The sequence below is a fragment of the Lepidochelys kempii genome, chromosome 5, assembly GCF_965140265.1.
Source record: "Lepidochelys kempii isolate rLepKem1 chromosome 5, rLepKem1.hap2, whole genome shotgun sequence".
Classification (NCBI taxonomy): Eukaryota; Metazoa; Chordata; order Testudines; family Cheloniidae; genus Lepidochelys; species Lepidochelys kempii.
In genome coordinates this window covers 85,952,986-85,973,006 of record NC_133260.1, presented here as the reverse complement: position 1 = coordinate 85,973,006, position 20,021 = coordinate 85,952,986, and the positions used below count along the sequence as shown (strand labels likewise).

General features: G+C 42.1%; 1 protein-coding gene across 1 annotated transcript in view; it reads right to left on the bottom strand.

Moving 5' to 3' along the window:
- Positions 1-4,857: 4,857 nt before the first annotated feature.
- The window catches only part of SHC3 (SHC adaptor protein 3), a 72,943-nt gene continuing 57,779 nt past the window's right edge, over positions 4,858-20,021 (bottom strand). The window contains exons 7-12 of the mRNA XM_073344912.1: positions 18,240-18,366; positions 16,411-16,564; positions 13,405-13,501; positions 10,546-10,740; positions 9,507-9,802; positions 4,858-5,167 (exon numbers count right to left, since the gene is read on the bottom strand). Of these exons, the coding sequence (XP_073201013.1) occupies positions 5,039-5,167; positions 9,507-9,802; positions 10,546-10,740; positions 13,405-13,501; positions 16,411-16,564; positions 18,240-18,366 (998 nt within the window). The 3' untranslated portion in view covers positions 4,858-5,038. The remainder of the gene's footprint in view (positions 5,168-9,506; positions 9,803-10,545; positions 10,741-13,404; positions 13,502-16,410; positions 16,565-18,239; positions 18,367-20,021) is intronic.

Sequence of the window (20,021 nt, the reverse complement as noted above, 5' to 3'; positions counted from 1 at the left end):
AAGCAGGTGCCTAGCTCTGCAATCATGTATGCTTTTAAGTACCACAGAAGCCACTCTTCTCCCTGTGTTGTAGCACGCTAAAAGTCTCCTGTGAGATGGCTGGAAGTAGGTGGGGCCTGATTCTCCTTAGCCTTACAACTTTTGCAATCATCTTACACTTGTGCAAAGTACCAAGTGCAAAGTGTTGCGGTTTCATGCAAAGTCCTTAAGACCTAAAGAAGGAAGTGTTGAGACACCGGTGCATTTTAAATTAAGTGAAATAAATGTGTAAAAATCTTTTAGTGTCCCAGCTGTAGTAATAATAAACAAACATGTAAAAATGGATTGCTATTCAGTTGTTTTGAGGGAAAAGACTGTTTTTAAAAAAGCTAAATAAACTAGAAATCTGAACTTCAAACATTGACTCAGATGATTAGTGTTCGTTTATGCAAGTAGTCTCCATACATTATCTCCTGTGTGCTACTGACATAACTAAGGGCAAGTCTACACTACAGTGCTACATCAGTGCGGCTGCACTGATGCTGTAGTGTGTCTGGTGAAGATGCAGTATGCTGACAGTAGAGCGCTCTCCTGTCAGCATAATTACTGCACCTCGGCAAGAAGCTATGTCGGCAGGAGAGCATCTCCCACTTACATAGTGCTGGTGTGGACAGTGCAAAACTTGCATCGCTTGGGGGTGAGAGGGCTTTTTCACACCCCTGAGCAATGTAAATTAGATCAACTTAAGCCAGGGGTTCTCAATCTTCATTGCACCCTTCTGACAACAGAAATTACTCACGACCCCAGGACCAAAGCCTGAGCCCAAACAAGCCCCACCGCCCTGGTGGAGGGGGGGGCTGCAACCTGAACTCTGCTGCCCAGGACTGAAGTCCTAGGGCTTTGGCTTCAGCCCTGGGCAGTGGGGCTTGGGCTTCAGCAAGTCTAAGCCAGCCCTGGCGATCCCATTCAAAGGGAATGACAACCCACTTTGGGGTCCCGACCTGCAGTTTGGGAACCGCTGACTTAAGTGGTATTGTAGACCTGCCCTAAAAGTTTGCAGGATTGGGGTCCATGTTTTTCCTTTCAAATTGTGTACAAACAACTTTAGTTTTGATAGTTAGTTACACTCTGTTATAGCAGAATAAGCCAAACAGAATTGCTAGCTAAATTCTAACTAAATCCCTCAGGAAATTTTGACATTTCACAATAAGTTTCCATTCTGCATCAAACGGAAAGTCAAAATAGCAAAATATGTCATGGAACAAAAATTTTTGAAAAGATTTGAATTGGAAATGTTGAAACAGAGAATTTCGACACTTTCATATAATTTGAAATGGCATTTTTAGTTTCAAACCAACATTTCATTCTGACACGTCAACTCAAAGTGAATTTTTTTCCCTTTGATTCCTCCAATCATAAATTCAAAAAAACTGTCTAAATCTACATTTTTCTGCAGAAATTTAGACAAAACCACATTTTCTGACAGGAGAATTTTCATCGAGAAAGTTTCAACCATTCTCACTGTTGAATCTTTCCTACGCACGGTGATGCGCAGACCAGAAAGAATCCAGTTTGACTTTCAATCTCAGTTAGAGATTTCAGGGCCACAAATTAGAGACAACATTGTTTTACTAATAAACTTCATAAATGTGATATGGAATTATTGAAAGATGATAAAAATAGAACCACAGGCTGTGCCAGATTAAAGCATAGGTACTATCAGGGCCATGTCCCACCTCCTAGAGTGACACAAGGAAGTCAGAATCTCAGCTTTCATTTGATTTTAAAAATAGCCCTCATGAACGCTAAGAAAAGCTTGAAATTGTGACCCAAAGGTAACCAGTGCCTGTCTGAGTCTATACAGAGCCTGAAACAATAACTCTCAGAGGTGTGCTTGTTCCATACATCTTCACTCTGACACTTGCTGCTACCCCAAAGGGGGAACCCATTGAAGGGTGTGTGCGTGGGGCCTCGGATTGCCTTAATTTAGCCCTAACCACAAGATGCAAATTTTACAGAGTCACTTTGCACAGTATAATCACAGAAAAAGCAAAACAAGACTTTTCTTTCCTAAAATCATGATCACGGCTACCAGATAGGGTGCTACTTAAGTACCTCCATATTTCAGCATTCTGTGTTCCTGCATGGAATAGGGCAGACCTAAGCTGAAGATCTCCATCCATGCCAGTGGGGAGTGTTCTGATGCATCTGACTCCTTTCCTGTGCTCTCTGCTCCCACCCAAACCTACTGTTCTGTGCAGAGGAGATGGGAACTGAAGCAAACAGCTATATCATCACAGCAAGGAGGAGAAGGAAAAGATGCTGCCATAATTCCCTGCCTACTACAAGGCATAAAGAAGAACTGATTCCTCCCACAGATAGGGAAGGGGTGAGGAAAGAAAATTTGGGTGTGGTCTGATGCAGAGAAGCTGCAACAACAGCTGCACGGGGAAGTGCTTGTGATAATCAGCCTCTGCGGCCTAGATGTAAAGATGTGTCAGGAAGTGATTAGTGGGGATCCAAGAGAGAAGCCAGATGAGTAACTTAGTGTGAGACACCAGCTAGGGTGAGTCTTGAATGGCTGAAAGAGTTCCAGGAAGGGATCAACATAGGCTGGGAAGTTTCAGGTAGACAGCATGGGTGAAAGTAACTAAAAGGACTTACCGGTACTCCGGATTCCTGAGCAGGGGGGCGTGGCCTCAACTGGAAGAGGCATGGCCTCAACCGGTAGAGGCAGGGCCTTTAAATACCCGGGCCCTTTAAATCAAGATTTAAAGGCCCCAGGGCTCCAGCTGCAGCTGGAAGCCCCCAGGCCTTTAAATCACCCCCAGAGCTCCCAGCTGCAGAAGCAGCTGGGAGCCCCAGGGCTCAGGGGCGATTTAAAGGGCCCCGGGCTCCGGCCACCACTACCGCAGCAGAGCTCCAGGCCCTTTAAATCACCACTGGAGCCCTGCTGCTGTTACCCTGGGGCTCCAGCAGCAGGGTTCGGGCGGTGCTCTAAAGGGCCCAGGGCTCCAGCCACTGCGGGGAGCCCTGGGCCCTTTAAAGCGCCAGCCTGGTGAAGCCGGTCCAGTCCGGCACGGCATACTGGCTCTTGCCAGTATGTCTATACTGGACCGTAGGGCCTTACTTTCACCTCTGGTAGACAGGGAAATAGGGGCTAGTTGTGGGAATGCATTGGGAAGTGAAACATGCTGAGATGGGGAGATTAGAGGTGAAAATGTAATTTTAAATTCTCAAAAATCTTTGAAAGTCAGTTCTTCCTCTGATAGCTCTTTTCAGGTAGTGAGCTCTAAACCAGCTGTGGGATTCCTTTTCGAAAATAGAGATTAATCCTAAACAAACTTGCAAAGTAATGTCCTTTGCGTAGTCCATGGCACAAGGAGGACATTATTTGGGAGTTTTAAAACTGCCATCCTAGGAATGGATTCTAAAGCAAATCCTGAAGTCAACTTGGCCCCATTTCAGCAAAATACTTAGGCACATGTCTAACTTTAAGGACATGACAGGTCCTATTGACTTCAACTGAACTAATATACTTGAGGGTAGACATACGTGTAAGTATCTTCCTTAATCAGGGCCTTTATTAATCAAATCCTAAAACTTGGTTTGAATTTCTGACTTAGAAATACTGAAGTTTAAATTTTGCTCTCAGTTACAGCGGTGCAACCTTCACTGAAGTCTATGGGAGTTGCATCCATTAAACAGAGAGCTGAATTTTGCCCTCAGTTAGATATGTATAACTGAAAGACAAAGTCCATTCCAAAAGAAAGGCAAATTAATGAAGTGTGTGTGTGTTGGACAGAATGCACTTTTCAATGTACACGCCCCAATACCAAATATTAATGAAATACCTGCTAAAAAAGCAACTTAATGTATATCAGTTTTTTCCACACTGCTCATTAGAGACAACCAATACATCTATAAAAACAATCACTTGCTAAAGGTTAACTTGAAGCTGTACCTTAGGCAGAGACACACAAAAACTAAGTGAATCCAAGTTAGATCATTTAAATGGACTAACATTCTAGGTATTCATTTTTGTCATTGTTCTATGAGAAAAATTTTTTTTCAGCCGTGTCTTTGACCAAAGCATCTTGCACTAAATATATTTAAAAAAGCAACCAGTTTGAACCCTTTTAGTCAATGTATACATCTCATTGGTGACTGGCAGTCAAAAACAATTAATTCTTTAGCACAAGAAGTGAACTATTTGTAAATAATCTTAGTGTTGAATTTAATAAATCAAAGCGGCAGAATATTAGTTCAATAATATTATGGTTAGAAAAATCAAATGCATACACCTTGTACACAGAGATCACACCAAATCATTGTCAAAGCAAGTTACAAATATCTTGAGTAGCATCATATAAGAATTCAAACTGGACATCAGAAAGAGAAAATGCTTTTGAACTCAGTGACACTGAATAATGCTTTTAAAAATTGTTTCAAGCTAAATTTCCTATGTTAGAATACTAGCTGCTGAATTTAATCCCCTCAACTGGTATTTAACCAATGTAATCCGCCTGTGTTCTCACCATAATTGTGCTTATTAGATAAAACTACAAATAAGACTTCTAATATTGTATTCTCAAGGAAATGAGACTGTTGAATTCTATTTTTATCTGAACAATCACAATGGGCATCTTTTTCAGTTAAAAACACATGGCACAGAACATTAGTTCCATACCTTCAACAGACTGACTTGAAAAATATAAATATATTACTGTATTTATATATAATGTATGTATATACAGTGTCAATATTCACATTACAGAATCAGAATAATTTTATTGAAATTATATTTTAAGAAATCTGTCTGTGTTTTTAATCAGACTTCATGTCTGCATATAGCAGTAAGAAATTTCAAATGGTACTGTATGGGATGGGGCTTTTTAAAGCTCAAGAAAACATATTGGTGATAGATAGATAGATAGATAGATAGATAGATAGATAGATAGATAGATAGATGTGTGTATTTTTTAATGTACATGTTTCCAGGTTTGCAGTGTCCACTGCAGTGGTTATAGCTTACAAATGCTGAACATGTCACCATGGGTCACTGTTTCCTCTCAGCTGGCTGCTGGAGGCAGAGTTCACTTCCAGCAGAAACTATTGGCAAATTGTTCTCAAGATGATGGTTGATGAGATGGCTTATGCTGTCAAATACACGATCCTTTGTACGAACCTTAAAAGAAGAGCATGGAAAAGTAAAGGCTAAATACAGACCAATCTTTCCTTTACCATTAAATGAAAGTTAACTGAAAATAAGACAAAATATTTTCCTTTTATATCTGTTTACACACACACACACACACATTTTTAAGGGTCTGAGCCTCCTCCCATTAGAGTCAATGGAGGTTTTTCATCTACAGATTAGTTGTTTTGTCTCCTGCTCCCTCACTTCTCTCCAAACTTCTGTTTTGTCTGCTCTCTTATTGGTCACATTTCCTCACACTGAATAGGCCTTGTTGAAGATTTTCCATCACAACTTACAACATTGACCTTCTGATCAAATTAAACAGTTTGGAGATAGTGTCTGCTCTCTGCGAACATTTTCAATTTTTTGTTGAAAAATTGAAACCAAAACATTTCAAACAAAATCCAAACCTCCTGGGGATAGGCAATTTTTGGCCCAAATTTTTTCATTTGTTGTTGCCAAAAATCTGAAAAATATTTGGGGTTTGGTTTTTCATCAAAAAGTTAAACATGTCTGCTGAAAATGTAGGCAATATTAATGAAATATTTTGGTGTTTGTCAACCAAAAAAAACATTTTTCTGACCAACTGAATTCTGAGTAGACCCCAAGTTGTCTATTACCACATGAGAAGTCTCATTGATTTAAATGAGGTTAATCCCAAAGTAAGGTGTCCCGAGCCCCGCTGCTGGAGCCCCTGGCAGCCAGGACCCCCCCCCCCCCTCCCAGGGGCTCCGTCGGCAATTTAAAGGGCCTGGAGCTCTGCTGTGGTAGCAGCGGCCAGAGCCCCAGGTCCTTTAAATCGCCGTCGGAGCCCCGGGGTAGCAACAGTGGCCGGGAGCCCCGGGGCTCCCAACTGCCTTCGCAGCTGGTAGCTCTGGCAATGATTTAAAGGGCCTGGGGCTCCCAGATGCCACTACCACAGCTGCAGCCCCAGGCCCTTTAAATCTCGATTTAAAGGGCCCGGGGATTTAAAGGCCTCGCCCCTTCCGGTTGAGGCCTCGCCCCCTACTCAGGCATACCAGTAAGTCCTTTAAGTTACTTTCACCCCTGAAGTAGCCACTTCAGCCCCTTCTAGCTAGAGTCGGTCTCTTGCTCTTCCCAGAAGGAACCTTCCAGTCTTCCTATCTGTAGTCCTTTCTTCCCCAGGAGAGGGTCCAGCACTCTCTCAGCACGCTCTATTCTCCAGCTTGGGAGGTCAGCAGGCAAACCCCTCTACTACTCCCCTGGTCCTCAACTTTCTTCAGCCCTCTGCCTCTGGCTTCTAGGGTCAAGCCCTCCCCCATGGTCAAGGTTCTGCTGCAGGAACCTCCTGCTCACTGCCACTCTCTTACCACCTGCAACTCTGCAGCTGCCTCTCACTTTCTGTCAAGCAACAATTCCAGGGCCTCCCACTTGGGGAGTCAAGTTTGAAAAGACCCATCTCTGGCTCAGGGAATCTCCTCCCCAGCCAGCAAGCAGCCACTGGCTTTCCTCCTTTTAAACCTCACACTCAGCATAAGTACAACGGAGTGGGGCTAACTGAACAGAGCTGGCTGACCAAGCCCTCCTGGACCTTAAAGAGGCAGGCTACCCTGTTACAGAAATCAGAACCTCCTTCCATCCCTGCACAGGTTACATGGATCTTGAACCCAAATGGGTAGCAGATACCAGGTAAGACATCTCAACTACTCCTCACCTGCAGGAGGTATGTTGGGAAGGGATCCTTGGATCTTCCATCACTTCTTGCTGGCTGGCACTAAGCACAGGGGTGGGACTGGGGGTGAGTGCTGTAATTTGCTAAGTATTCATATAGACCACCAGTAAATTACTACTCCCCCCAGCCCCAGAGCAAGGAGGAAGCAGCATAGCCATTGTGACTCAGAGATGTATTACAAATGGACTCAAGTGAGAGAGGTGATGCAAGGAGATCTTCATGCAGGGAGGGGAGCTGGCTCATGCTGCCTTAAGAGGAAGGAGTGGAGGGATGTGAGGCCAATATCCTGGTCATGCACAGAAGGGAATATGTGGTGCGCCCCTGTGTAGCAATGGCCCCATGCTCCCTGCCTACCAGAACTCCAACCAGGACACTGCGTCTCTGCACCAGCCATACTGCAGGCTTGTGCATTAAAGGTATGATAGGACCCTACTACTTAATCCTCATGGCATCCCACTCGAAAGGTAGCTATTTGTATGATAAACCAAAAGGCCCTTCTGCAGGAGTCACAAAACACTGGTAAACTTTCAGTCAGTGAGTCAAAGAGGTTCATATCTCAGAGATTCAGCACTCATTTCCGCTGGCTTGTCGAGGCTGACACAAGCACATGTAACCTCAGGAGTAATCCAGTTATAATGGAAAACATCTTAATAATATTCTTTGACTGCCCTCCTGTGGCAAATACAATGACAGCACGTACAGCAGCCTTCTCTAGTCAAAGCTTTTGTGAATCAAACCCTGCTGGCCTTATGCAAGTTTCTCTGTTGAAGTCAGTAGAAGTAAGGCCCGGTAGGATTGGTCCTTCTGTATGTATACCATATACACTATTTTGTCAGGAACCTGTTGCTCTGATTCTTATTATTTAAACTAGCATTTTACACAGGAATAGAAAGTATTGTATTAAGTGCCAGACGGGTAAGCCACTCAGAACAGGGAACTGAAGTATGTTGCTTTCCACCCTCCCATATCAGGTGGAGCCCCTTCACAAACTCACAGATGCATAGATTCCAAAGCCAGAAAGGACCATTGTGATCATCTGTCTGACCTCCTGTGGAACACAGGCCAGAGAACTTCCCCAAAATAATTCCTAGAGCAGATTTTTTAGAAAAACATCCAATCTTGATTTAAAAATTGTCAGTGATGGAGAATCCACCGTGACCTTTGATAAATTGTTCCATTGGTTAATAACTCTCACCTGTTAAAAATGTGCACCTTACTTCCCAGTGAATTTGTCTAGCTTCAACTTCCAGACACTGGATCATGTTATATCTTTCTCTGCCAGACTGAGGAACTCATTATTAAATATTTGCTCCCCATGAAGAGAGTTATAGCCTGCACCCATGTCACCCCTTAACTGTCTTTTTGTTAAGTTAAATAGATTTGCTCCTTAAGTCTATCACTGTAAGGCATGTTTTCTAATCCTTTAATCATTCTTGAATCTGTTCGCTGAACCCTCTCTAATTTACCAACATTCTTCTTGAATTGTGGACAGCAGAACTGGACACAGTATTCCAGCAGCAGTCGCACCAGTGCCAAATATAACCTTTCTACTCCTTTTTGAGATTCCCTGGTTTAGGCATCCAATGATAGCATTAGATCTTTTGCCCCTAGCATTACGTTAGGAGTTCATGTTCAGTTGATTATCCACCACAACCCCGAAATCTTTTTCAGAGTCACTGCTTCCCAGAATATAGTCCCCCATTTTGTAGGTATGGCCTTCATTCTTTGTTCCTAGATAGATATAGATATAGATTTAAGTTTAGCTGTATTAAAACATATTATTTCCTTGCACCCAGTTTACCAAGTGATCCAGATCTCTGAATCAATGACCTGTCCTCTTCATTATTTTCCACTCCCCCTATTTTTGTGTCATCTGCTTACTTTTTCACTGATGGGCAGCTACAAAAATACCAAGGACCAGTTTTCATACCCAGCTCTAGCTACTTTATATTGCTCTGCTGCTAGAAAGCCAATTTAACCTGCTAAGGGAATCCTCAGGTAGCAGAGAGACAGAGTATACCATTTCTCTCCCAAGCCTGAGTCAGAACCTAGTCCCAGAGAAGGAAGTCATGCCCCTACGCTCTGGAGATCACTTTTATCATAGAATCATAGAATATCAGGGTTGGAAGGGACCTCAGGAGGTCATCTAGTCCAACCCCCTGCTCAAAGCAGGACCAATCCCCAATTTTTGCCCCAGATCCCTAAATGGCCCCCTCAAGGATTGAACTCACAACCCTGGGTTTAGCAGGCCTCAGAACAACTGATTGGGGCCTCAGGCAGCTGGGTGGAAATAAGAGCAGTGCAAAGGCTGTTCTAACTAATGCAAGGGACCAGACTGCTCCCCAGACAGCCAAGGGATCTGGGGGCCACAAAAGGAACTTAATACCTTTGACCGCCCCTGTACTGCACTGAGGACTAGACTAGAGGAAGTGGTGTCAGAGCTACCTATCCATGTAGAAATGCTGCAGCAGTTCTTCAGCTAAGCGTCGTGAGTTGAGATTTAAGTTAGGTGATGGGAACCTTACAAATGCCTGTAATAACAAATAAGTGTTATAAATAGGGTTCATTTTCTGGCTTACAGAAAATATATAGAGTCGGACACTTTTTTACTGTCATCCAGGAGTCAATACTTACAGTTCCTTCCGGATCCACTAAAAGAAGATGTTTGGCTTGTCTATTGTGCATACCAGTCAGCACATAGGAGCCTGGATTTGTGGTGCTTTTCCTGACCAGGAAGTCTCCACATTTCTTTAACAGCTGTTCTGCTTCTTTCCTACTCATCTCTCCTTGATACCAAGGCTCTGTATGCAGTTCATCCATTATAGCGCAGTTAGCTGCTCTGGGTAACGGAGGACTAGTACACTCGACCGAGGTAGCCTTATTCAGCGCAGGCCCAGTAGCCTGGTTCTTGAGAGCATCTTCAAAAGGTTCTGGTTACAGGTACAGAAACAAGTGCAAGATCAGTCACAGGTAAACTGCATTACAAAAAAATACAATTCCAGTCTTTTTAACCCTGGTTTATTTTCATGTAATAGCCACTTCCATTTATCCTTAAGAAGAACAAACACAGTATGGTGTATTACCAGTTTATATAATATATTAAGAACTTACAGAACGTTGTTTGTAAACAAATATATTAAAATCAGAGACAATTTTGACATTTTTGGAGTAATTGCTAATGGTCATATATTTGTAGGTAGCTGGTATTTGTATGTTCTGGACAGGACCAGATCTCTCTTATTGTCTGGCCAGTTAGTTAGGAGGAATTCATTTTAAATGAACTGCATAATCTGCATAGTCACTTATATTACACAGATATCTGCTCTCTTTTCAAAACAGAGTATTAATTTAACAAAGATCCCTGATGTTTAATTACATACTATGATAAGACCATGAGTCTACATCCTAAATTAGGAAAAGAGGTCTAGGTTAGATCAGTGTGATCTAGGTTAGAGCCCAGCCTTCTTTCTAGGGTAGATGCAGGTTAACACCTTTTACCTTGGTTTAGCTTCAAAACTATAAGAACCCATCATTTCAAACTCAGAAAGATATGGATCATGTTCATTAATTCAACCCGTTTTAGGAATGAATAAATGGCAATTCTATTGGTCCAAAATAAAAGACTAATTATGTAAGATCTGTTATTAGAGGTGAGAGTTAAAAGGGAACTCACTCATATCAAACAGATCTTTTCTTGGACTGCTGTCTTTGGTACACTCTTTTGTTCCACTGAATGCACTTTCAGCATCTGCCTGAAGTGCAAGTAGAGCTTCTATGTTTATATGTTGGGTGTTCACATAAGCTGGCACCTCTCCCGTTGGGGTTACCTGAGGCTTCCCTTCTGGCACGCTGTAAATGTCCAAGGACCCTGGAAAATTCAAAAGACTTATTTCCCCTCCCTCTCTTTAACATCGCATTTGGAAGGATAAAGCAGCATTGTTTAGAACAAACATAGGAGGTGCCACTAACCAAAGTGCAGACTCAACAGTCTCTGGAAAGAGAGATGAAAAGACAAACAACAAACAACATGCCTGTCTATTAGAGCTTGGCACATTGGAAAAATCGTTCTCGAATAGTCATTCAAATTCAAAACTGATTTTGATTTGACTGCGTTCATGGTCCTTTTGTCTTCACTTTCTGCCTATTGTTTACTAGCACAAATACAGGAGGAAAGTGAATTTTAAGCCTGACTACTAGCTGTATTTGATTGGAATATTCAAAACTGGGACAGCATTGGTTAGTTACTCATGTCATGCAATCAGAGAACCAACCAACACAGCATGAGTTTTGAAATTTAAATATCAAATATCTGAAACAAATACTGCAAACTAGTCAAATGAGGGGAAAATTTCATGAAGACGTGCATAAAAATTCTGAATAATGAATATATTTCAGAATATTATGATTTGTTCATGACATTCACAAAAAGCAAAACAGGAAAATTTTAGAAATCAATTATTTGTTACAAATAATTTGCTCAACTCAGCTCATACATGCACATATGTGCAAGCACAGACACTGTGATGGTCTGTACCCCTGTATTCACCCTTTGACCATTATTGTAATAATCTTTGTACAAAGTATGCCTTGTAAGGTATAATTTAAAAACTCATAATTTACTGGCCAATAATTGTCCTGAACAACATTGTACATAAAGTTATAAAATTCTACTGTAGAGTTCCATGTTCCAAACCACAGCCCTGCCCAAACAGAAAATGGCAAACAGGTCTGTCTAAAACAAAAGAATGTGTGCTCTGCTTAATCTGCATTTAAGCGGAAAACAAAGGGAGTTCCAACGGGTGGGAAAACCAGCAGGAGATATAATACCCTTGGAGTTTTTGTCTCCTAACTCTCAGCTGGAAACATTTCTAAGAGGGGGACTGACTATAAAAATGACACCCTTCCTCCTCCTCTCTTATCCTCTGTCCATTGATTGACTGTGAAGGAACAAAGGAAGCAGCCATTACACAGAAGATGAGAGCCCTGGTCTAGAAATTTGGCCAGCAAGACTACTGAGAGCATGTGATGACAGAAACTTTGCTTTGAATATAACATAGTTTGTTAAGTTAGGCATTTTATCTTTATTTCTCTTGTAACCATTTTATGCCTCATTACTTGAATTCACTTAAAATCCTATATCTTTGTAGTTAATAAACTTGTTTTATTGTTTTATATAGACCAGTGTGTTTGAATTGAAGTGTTTGGGAAACTCCATTTGAGATAACAGGATATGTGTATATCATTTCTATTAATAAAATAGCAGACTTTATATTAGCTTGTATTGTCCAGGAGAAGAGTGAGCAGTAGAAGATGTACAGTTCTGGGGAAAAGTCTGGGACCAGAGGTGTGCTGTGGTCACCTTCCAGTGTAAATCAGGTTAGTGAAAGCCTGTGACCAGCAGGTTGCAAGTGCACACAGACATAGCTGGGAGTGACTTACATGCTAGAGCAGTGGTTCTCAAGCTTTTTTACTGGTGACCCCTTTCACATAGCTAGCCTCTGAGTGCGACCCCCCTTATAAATTAAAAACACTTTTTTATATATCTAACACCATTATAAATGCTGGATGCAAAGCGGGGTTTAGGGTGGAGGCTGGCTGTTTGTGAGCAGTCCAGGAGTGGAGGCAACAGCAAAGTAGTGTAAAGGTTAGAAAGCATGGGTGTCACAGCTATTCACCAGTCCAGAGTGTACCCTGGGTATAACACACACACACACCTACATTGTCAGAAGTAACTACTGATTTTGGTTGCCTGATTTGATTTGTAGGACACGACTGGAGACACCTTCAAAAGGTCAGATTTTCAGAAAGTGCTGACCGCCCACCTCCTGAAAATGAGGCCCCTTAAAGGTGTGTCAAGTTGGGCAGCCAAAGATTAAGGCATCCAAAATCATTGATTAAATAAACAGCTCTGGGAACTGAAATCCAATGTATATTCTGAAACACACACACACAAGTGTGTGTGTGTGTGTTTGTTTTTCAGGATATACATTGGATTTCAGTTCCCAGAGCTGTTTATCCAATACCTGTCACAAACACTGATGCTAAAATTCACTTTAAGGGAGGAGAGAAACTATCAATTAACTATAGTGTCTTGCTGCAAGATTTCCATGTATCAGACTTTCACCTTATGGCCCCAATCCACCCAATCAAGTCAAACTCTATGATTGGGGCCTACATAATGTCTACACTAAAAAATAAAACAAAACACCTCAGTGAGTTTCAGAGCCTGTGTCAACTGACTTGGGCTCACGGGCTTGCACTGTGGGATTAAAGACAGCAGTATCGACAGTTCCTGCTCGGGATGGAGTCCAGGCTCTGAAATCCTCCCCACTTGCCAGATTTCAGAGCCCAGGCTCCAGCCCTGGCAGGAACATCTACACTGCCATTTTTAGTCCTGTAGTGCAAGCCCCATAATCCTGAGTCAGTTGACCCAGCCTGTGATACTCTCAAAAAAAAAACAAAAAAAACAACAACGCGGCAGCAGTGCAGACATACCCTTTGAGAAGTATAATTACTTTAAAGTTTAACTCACCTTGTTTAACAGGAGCAGGCTGCCAATCTTCACTGAATTTGTCTCCAAAGTGTCGACTCTGGTAGTATGTTTGTTCTCTTCCTGCTGCTGTTGCAGACTACAGTGGACATACAAACAACAATTCTTCAACTACTCCTTCCTTTAAAACACTGTGATGCAGTGTGCATCTTTGAGGCTTTTTTTGGTTCTGTTCTACTTAAACCTAGTCTTCTTTTCATTCCTTATGCATGACACTATGATTGAGTATTCTGTCTTGACTGTAAAAAGAACAGGAGGACTTGTACCTTAGAGACTAACAAATTTATTTGAGCATAAGCTTTCGTGAGCTAGAGCTCATGATAGTGTGAGTGACCTTCATGAAAATCTCACTCCTTGCTGCTTTTATTCACCCTTGTAATCCTCAATGACAACATCAGGTGTGTCTATAAAATATTCTCATCCAGTGCAGCCTTCTTTATTGGCAAACCCTGACCACCTATTGAGGATGCTCTGCAGGAAACAGATGCTGGAATACAAGAATGAGTAAGTGTCTTCAAAAGGATTAACAGAAAGATTCACTCTCTGGAAACTACTGACTGTATGGTGGGAGGGGGTTCTCATCAGACAAGGCATCTCTGGGAATTAAATACAGATGTGCCACCAACATTATGATCTTTGGCTCAGATGTTGAGTGCTGTTCCACTCAGACTGGCAGAGCCACACTGATTTCAGTAGGGTCAATATGGGCAGCCTCTTATAGTTGCTCATGCCCACTGAAGTCAATGGGACTCCATATAGGTGCAGGGACCTGCCTTCATGAATCAGCTTGAAGGAGCACACACTTAGAGCCCAATCCTTGTATTTTTGCCTGAATGAGAACAGTAGGATTGGTCTGTAAGAATCATAGAGTATCAGGGTTGGAAGGGACCTCAGGAGGTCATCTAGTCCAACCCGCTCCCAAAGCAGGACCAATCCCCAACTAAATCATCCCAGCCAGGGCTTTGCCAAGCCTGACCTTAAAAACCTCAAAGGAAGGAGATTCCACCACCTCCCTAGATAACGCATTCCAGTGCTTCATCACCCTTCTAGTGAAAAAGTTTTTCCTAACATCCAACCTAAACCTCTCCCACTGCAACTTGAGACCATTACTCCTTGTTCTGTCATCTGGTACCACTGAAAAGAGGTCTAGATCCATCCTCTTTGGAACCCCCCCTTCAGGTAGTTGAAAGCAGCCCTGTTGAAGTGCCCTGTTCTTAACCCAGCACACAAACAACTGGATGGCATCCAAATTACCCTTTCCTGGGGTTTCCTTTACTGTTAACTTAAGGGGGCACCACCAGGTTGAAATATTAGTCAATTAAAAAACTACCTAAAAGTAGTTTCATGTGCTACCCCTGCCCATGAGTCCCTCTGCCAATTGATTCGGTTAGAATCAAAGTATCCTGTTTCAAAAAATGTTTCTCTCCCCTATTGTGGCGGGAAAGAGTCATACATACAGCAGGGGATAGTGAATATACAGGAGAAATAGCGAAGTTTGTCTATACGAAAAATAAGTTGCACAAAGCAAGCAAATGGAAGAATGTGTAAAAAAGTCCCCTCCCTAGGCATGTTCAGTTATAGCATTCTCAGGTGTTCCATGTAATAATAACGAGGGGCATGGGGGGGTGGAATGTGATTTATAATGCAATGGTACCTCTTTAAATAAACTTTCTATCAGGACATGTACTTGAGCTCGGCTATTTCTGGATTTGCTGCTGCCTGCGCCTCATACAGAGGTTCAACCTTTTTTATGTCCTGGGTTAGAGCTAACAGGATCCACCTGATCCAGCTGCCTAGGTCAGCCAAGAGAATAGCTCTGCAGGCTGCCAGGCCCAGATCCACAAAGCGACGTAGGAACTGTGACACTGAGCATCACAATACCTAACTGTTAGGTGCCTAGAAAAATCACAGGAACAACACTACAACCCACAAAGCTGAGTTAGGCACCTCGGCTCCTATTCAATGAATGGGGAGAGATAGGCAGCTTAGAATGCAACACACAAAGCCACCTAATCTAGCTAATAGGAAAGGCTGATAAAATGGATGGGTATTAAGCCTCGCCCCCTCACAGAGATAGGTGCCTAAACCCAGGCTGCAGGGAGGCACCTAGCTCTGCTAGTGATACACGAACCAGGGGAAGATAGGCACTACTCCACCTAACTAACAGGAAGGGCCCAATCCACTAGGTGTACTCAGAGGCCACCAACTCCACACAAAACAACAGGGAAGGGACGTGGAGGAGAAGGACTTCCCTTATAACCATTAGCCCAGTGGTTAGGGTACTTACATGGGATGTGGGAGACCCCTGGTTCAAGTCACCTCTGCCTGATGAAGAGAAGGGATTTGAACAGGGATTTGCCACTTCTTAGGTGAGTTCCTCTAACCATTGAGCAGGGGATATCCTGATGAGGAGCTCTTAGTGAAGTTGTTCCACTGAAATTATATAATTGAATAATTAAATGTTAATGGGGCCAGAGAAAGAGGGAAAATGACTCTATAGTACAATAGGGCTTTCAGAAAGCTCCATAGGGCTGGTCCAAAAGGAAACAGTGTACACTATCTTTCCTTCTGTGTATTAACAGGGAGTGGGGACCTTATAATTTCTCCCTAGTTACTTAGCCATGTCCTACTGAGAACAATAAATGTTGGCCTCCCACCTAGCATTCTGTGATCTGGAAGCCTATGATTTTATCTGTCTACTGAGCAGGTGTGATGGGTAAGAGGTCATCTTTAGCCTCTTCTCCCCCAGCACAACCATTGCAGGACAAGCCAGAATTTAATAATAAACAATACAGAGTCATGTTTCATTTCTTATTTAAATACATGAATGAACATGAAGCAATAATAAATAAGTTGCCACAGAACAATTCAGTTATATATGAAACGCTACAAGGTATTTAATATTGTCAGTGCATTGATCTGGAAATAAAATGCTGCTTTCAAATTTTTGATTGAATAAGAAAGCTAAGCAGGTAACATTTCACTGACCTGAGCAGTATCTGCGGCATTTGGGATCCTAGTTTTGAATCTAGCATCAATAAAGCCACCAGTAGGAGGCATTTTATTAGGAATGCTGTTGTAATAGGGATGTTCTGCTGGCTCTCCATTTTCCTCCATCCAAGGTTCATCAAAACTCTGCATCCTGTAGAAAGGGATTACGTTATTCATCTCGCAGCACTCGAAGCACTGTAGTACTAGCTACATGGGCCATATACTACCCAGCCCTTTGACAATTAAGTGACATTTACAAAGTAAAATAGGATGAACCAAGCAGCACTCCATCCCTGTAACGAGGCTGATCCAAAGCCCACTGAAGTTGATGGGAGCCTTCTCATTGACTTTAGCGAGCTTTGGATCAGGTCCTATATATATATATCCCTATTAATGACATCCATTAAAAACTTCTTCACAATACCTTTCCTAGTTACATTTACCATGTTATTTGTAGTATTATTTGTGTGATTGATTGATTAACTGATGATAAAAAAAAAAGGATCCTTCATAATGTCTTGGGGCCTAATTCTGATCTAAATAACCCTGGTGTGAATCAGGAATGACTTTGGTGAATTCAATAGGCCTGATTTTCTGTTTCACTGCACATCAAGCTATCATTTACATCAGTGCAAAGGGAAGGTAAAATTCTTCCAAATCAGAATGGTAGCAACCCACACTCACTATGCGTAGGGTTGCCAAAACTCCAAGATTGTCCTGGAGTCTCCCGGAATTAAAGATTAATCTTTCATTAAAGATTATGTCATGTGATGAAACCTTCAGGAATACATCCAACCAAAATGTTGCTCACACCAAGGGAGCTGATATGGTGCTAGCATTGGTGGGAAAGTTTCTAAAAATGTTACTGTAGATAGAGACTGAGGTGGGGGAAAGAGATGTGAAAATCAGTATGAAGGCAGAACCATAGGCTAATTTGGTAGGGGGTAAACCCAGTTCCCCTTTTAGAACAATCTCACATAGGGTTTCCTCCCACTCTGCCCTTCAGTGTGCACTTTTTTCATGGGAGGGGAAGCCTAACCTCTATTTATGTGTTTTTAGAAAGCCTGTTTCTTTGACTTTAAATAAGGGTTATGATGATCTTTATGACTTGCAGCAAAAAGAAAAATCTCTAAAATGAGCAGACCAAAATCTGTCATGAACATTCATAACTTTACAAAGAAACCCTGCAGGATAGATTCCAACCTCCCTGGGAAGTTCCTCCACTTGCATTACTTCAAGGCTCCATCAACACTGGGTATAAAGCTGGATTTAAAAACAAATTTTAAACAGATTTAGGCTAATAGGGCTTAAAGACCTTCAGTATGGATATGGGCCAGAGCATAACCATTTAAAACCCGTGCTTAAAATAGTGCTTTGACGTGGGGCCAAATAGATGACTCTTAGCTGGTGTAATTTACAACTTGTTCTGGTCACTCATTATGTAAATTATACCAATTTAGTGTCCCATAGTTTCACTCAGCGATGTGCCATATACCTCCTATAGCATACATCACCTCTGAATTTGGCCGCCTGTCTCTATCTCTAACAAGCGTTTGACTAGCCAGTATGGGCAGGACGTTATAATTTTAAAACTGTTTAGCCTAGAGGCCATGTTGAAACGTGATTTTAAAATGATTGTGGCCAATCCACATTGATCAGGCAAACCATGTTTCACTCATTTATCAGAACCTGTTTTAAAGTGTGTTTAAAATTCAGTTCTTCTAAGACAGTTTCATCCACAGCACAGCCATAGATTCACCCCTCACTTTACCAGCTGGTGAAGGAAACTGCAGAACTAGAAAAGATTCTACTGCAATGTTACTCACCTATCATGGAGAGCAGGTATATTAGAGGGACACCGTAAATATTGCTTAAATCGTAATTCAAAAGCTTGCCCTATGGTGCTGATAATATCCTGGGCCAGGTCATCACAGCATTCCAGTATATGGCACGCTAGAGGAAAGAAGGAGAGATGCTGACATTTACACACCATTATTTATACAGTCTTCATTGTGATGCAGTAATGAATGGCACAAGGACCTCCAGGACAAGAACAGTTGTTCTTTTCATGATGTATAGATTTTATTAAAATCTGAATGAACAAAAATAGCAATTAGCTACAGCTAACTTAAGACATTGGCTTGATACTCCTTGCACTCACACCATCTGAAATCAGGAGTGATTCCACTCCAATCCAATGGAATTATCGTACAACAGTGTAAAACTGGTGTAAGTGAGACCAGAATCAGGGCCCATAATTTGAAAAGCTCTTTCAAGAAGAGAAACCTTAATGAATGTCATTCATTATCACCTGACTGTAACTGTGTGCAGCAAGTTACAGGAGAATTCTGAGCTTTCTATTAAAATAAGGAGATAGACACTAGAGAACATTTTCAGATCATTCCAAATTAAATTTACCTTTATTTCTCTTTAATCTGTTTTCCATAATTTTATCGCCATCTTAGTTGATTTTCTAATCTACTTATCTTGACGTGTGCCTGTGCGATAAAGTTTCCAACTGGGGGTTCTGAACTTCCCCAAAATGAGGCGTGAGGGAGGTATTCAGATGCAGGATACCAACCAGATCTTTGGCCCTGCTATGGCTCCAGTGACACAAAGGTGTGGTGTATTGGCGTAACTGGCTAGCTGGGAAATCCCTGGGTGGCATACAGCCAATACAGAAGCTCGACATTGATCCCCTCTATGCACTCTTCTAGGCTGATACTCTGGAACTGTGTGGAGGGAGACTGGTTATACCACCTCTACACCTGCTGGGGCCGAGAAACCCACTCCCTTTCCACTGAGCAATACGAATCTGTGCCTGAAATATAGCTGGATCAAAGGTGGCTTGAGTATGCCTACACACGCTGCAATCACACTTCCTCATCGCAATGTAGACAATTGCATGTCCAGTGCCTACCACAAGGGGATTGGAGCCTCTAGGGACTAATGTAATACAAATTAGGAATGATGCTGACATTTGTGTGTGGTTGTACAATTATGTTAGTAACAGTCACACAGCACTTGAAGAGCATCTACACAGTGGCCCCACACAGGCTGGCATGCAGGAAGAATTTGTGCATAGACCAGGGTAGGACATCATGAGATCTGCAATTACGCAGATACAGTGGCTGCTATTCCTGCCCACAGAGTTGTGTGATGTCATGCAGGGCAAATGTTCCTGGCCCTGGGTTGCAGATGGATTTTTCCCCCAGCCCAGCACACTTCACCTGCATAAACACTGAGACTGAGGCCACTGGCTTATGAAGTGAATTTGCCATACATGAATAAACCATACGAACAGCTGTGTTAGGCATTCAGCATCATTGTGCAGACATCTCCAAACGTGTGGACTGAAAGAAGCGAAGCTGAACAAAGGACTATAGTATGTATGCATGCAATAGTGGAAGTGGGTATTTAAAGAGAATATGTTGCCTGCTGCTAAACAATTTGGGAGATGAAAAGAAACTTAAGTCATTTTAAAAATAACGTAATGGATAAACTGTCTCCTTGGATACACGGATGGTTGCTGGGCAGGTGAGAAGTAGAGGCAAGATCCACAAAGGGACTTAGGTGTTGCAACCCTCAGCATCGCAGTGCTTAATTTT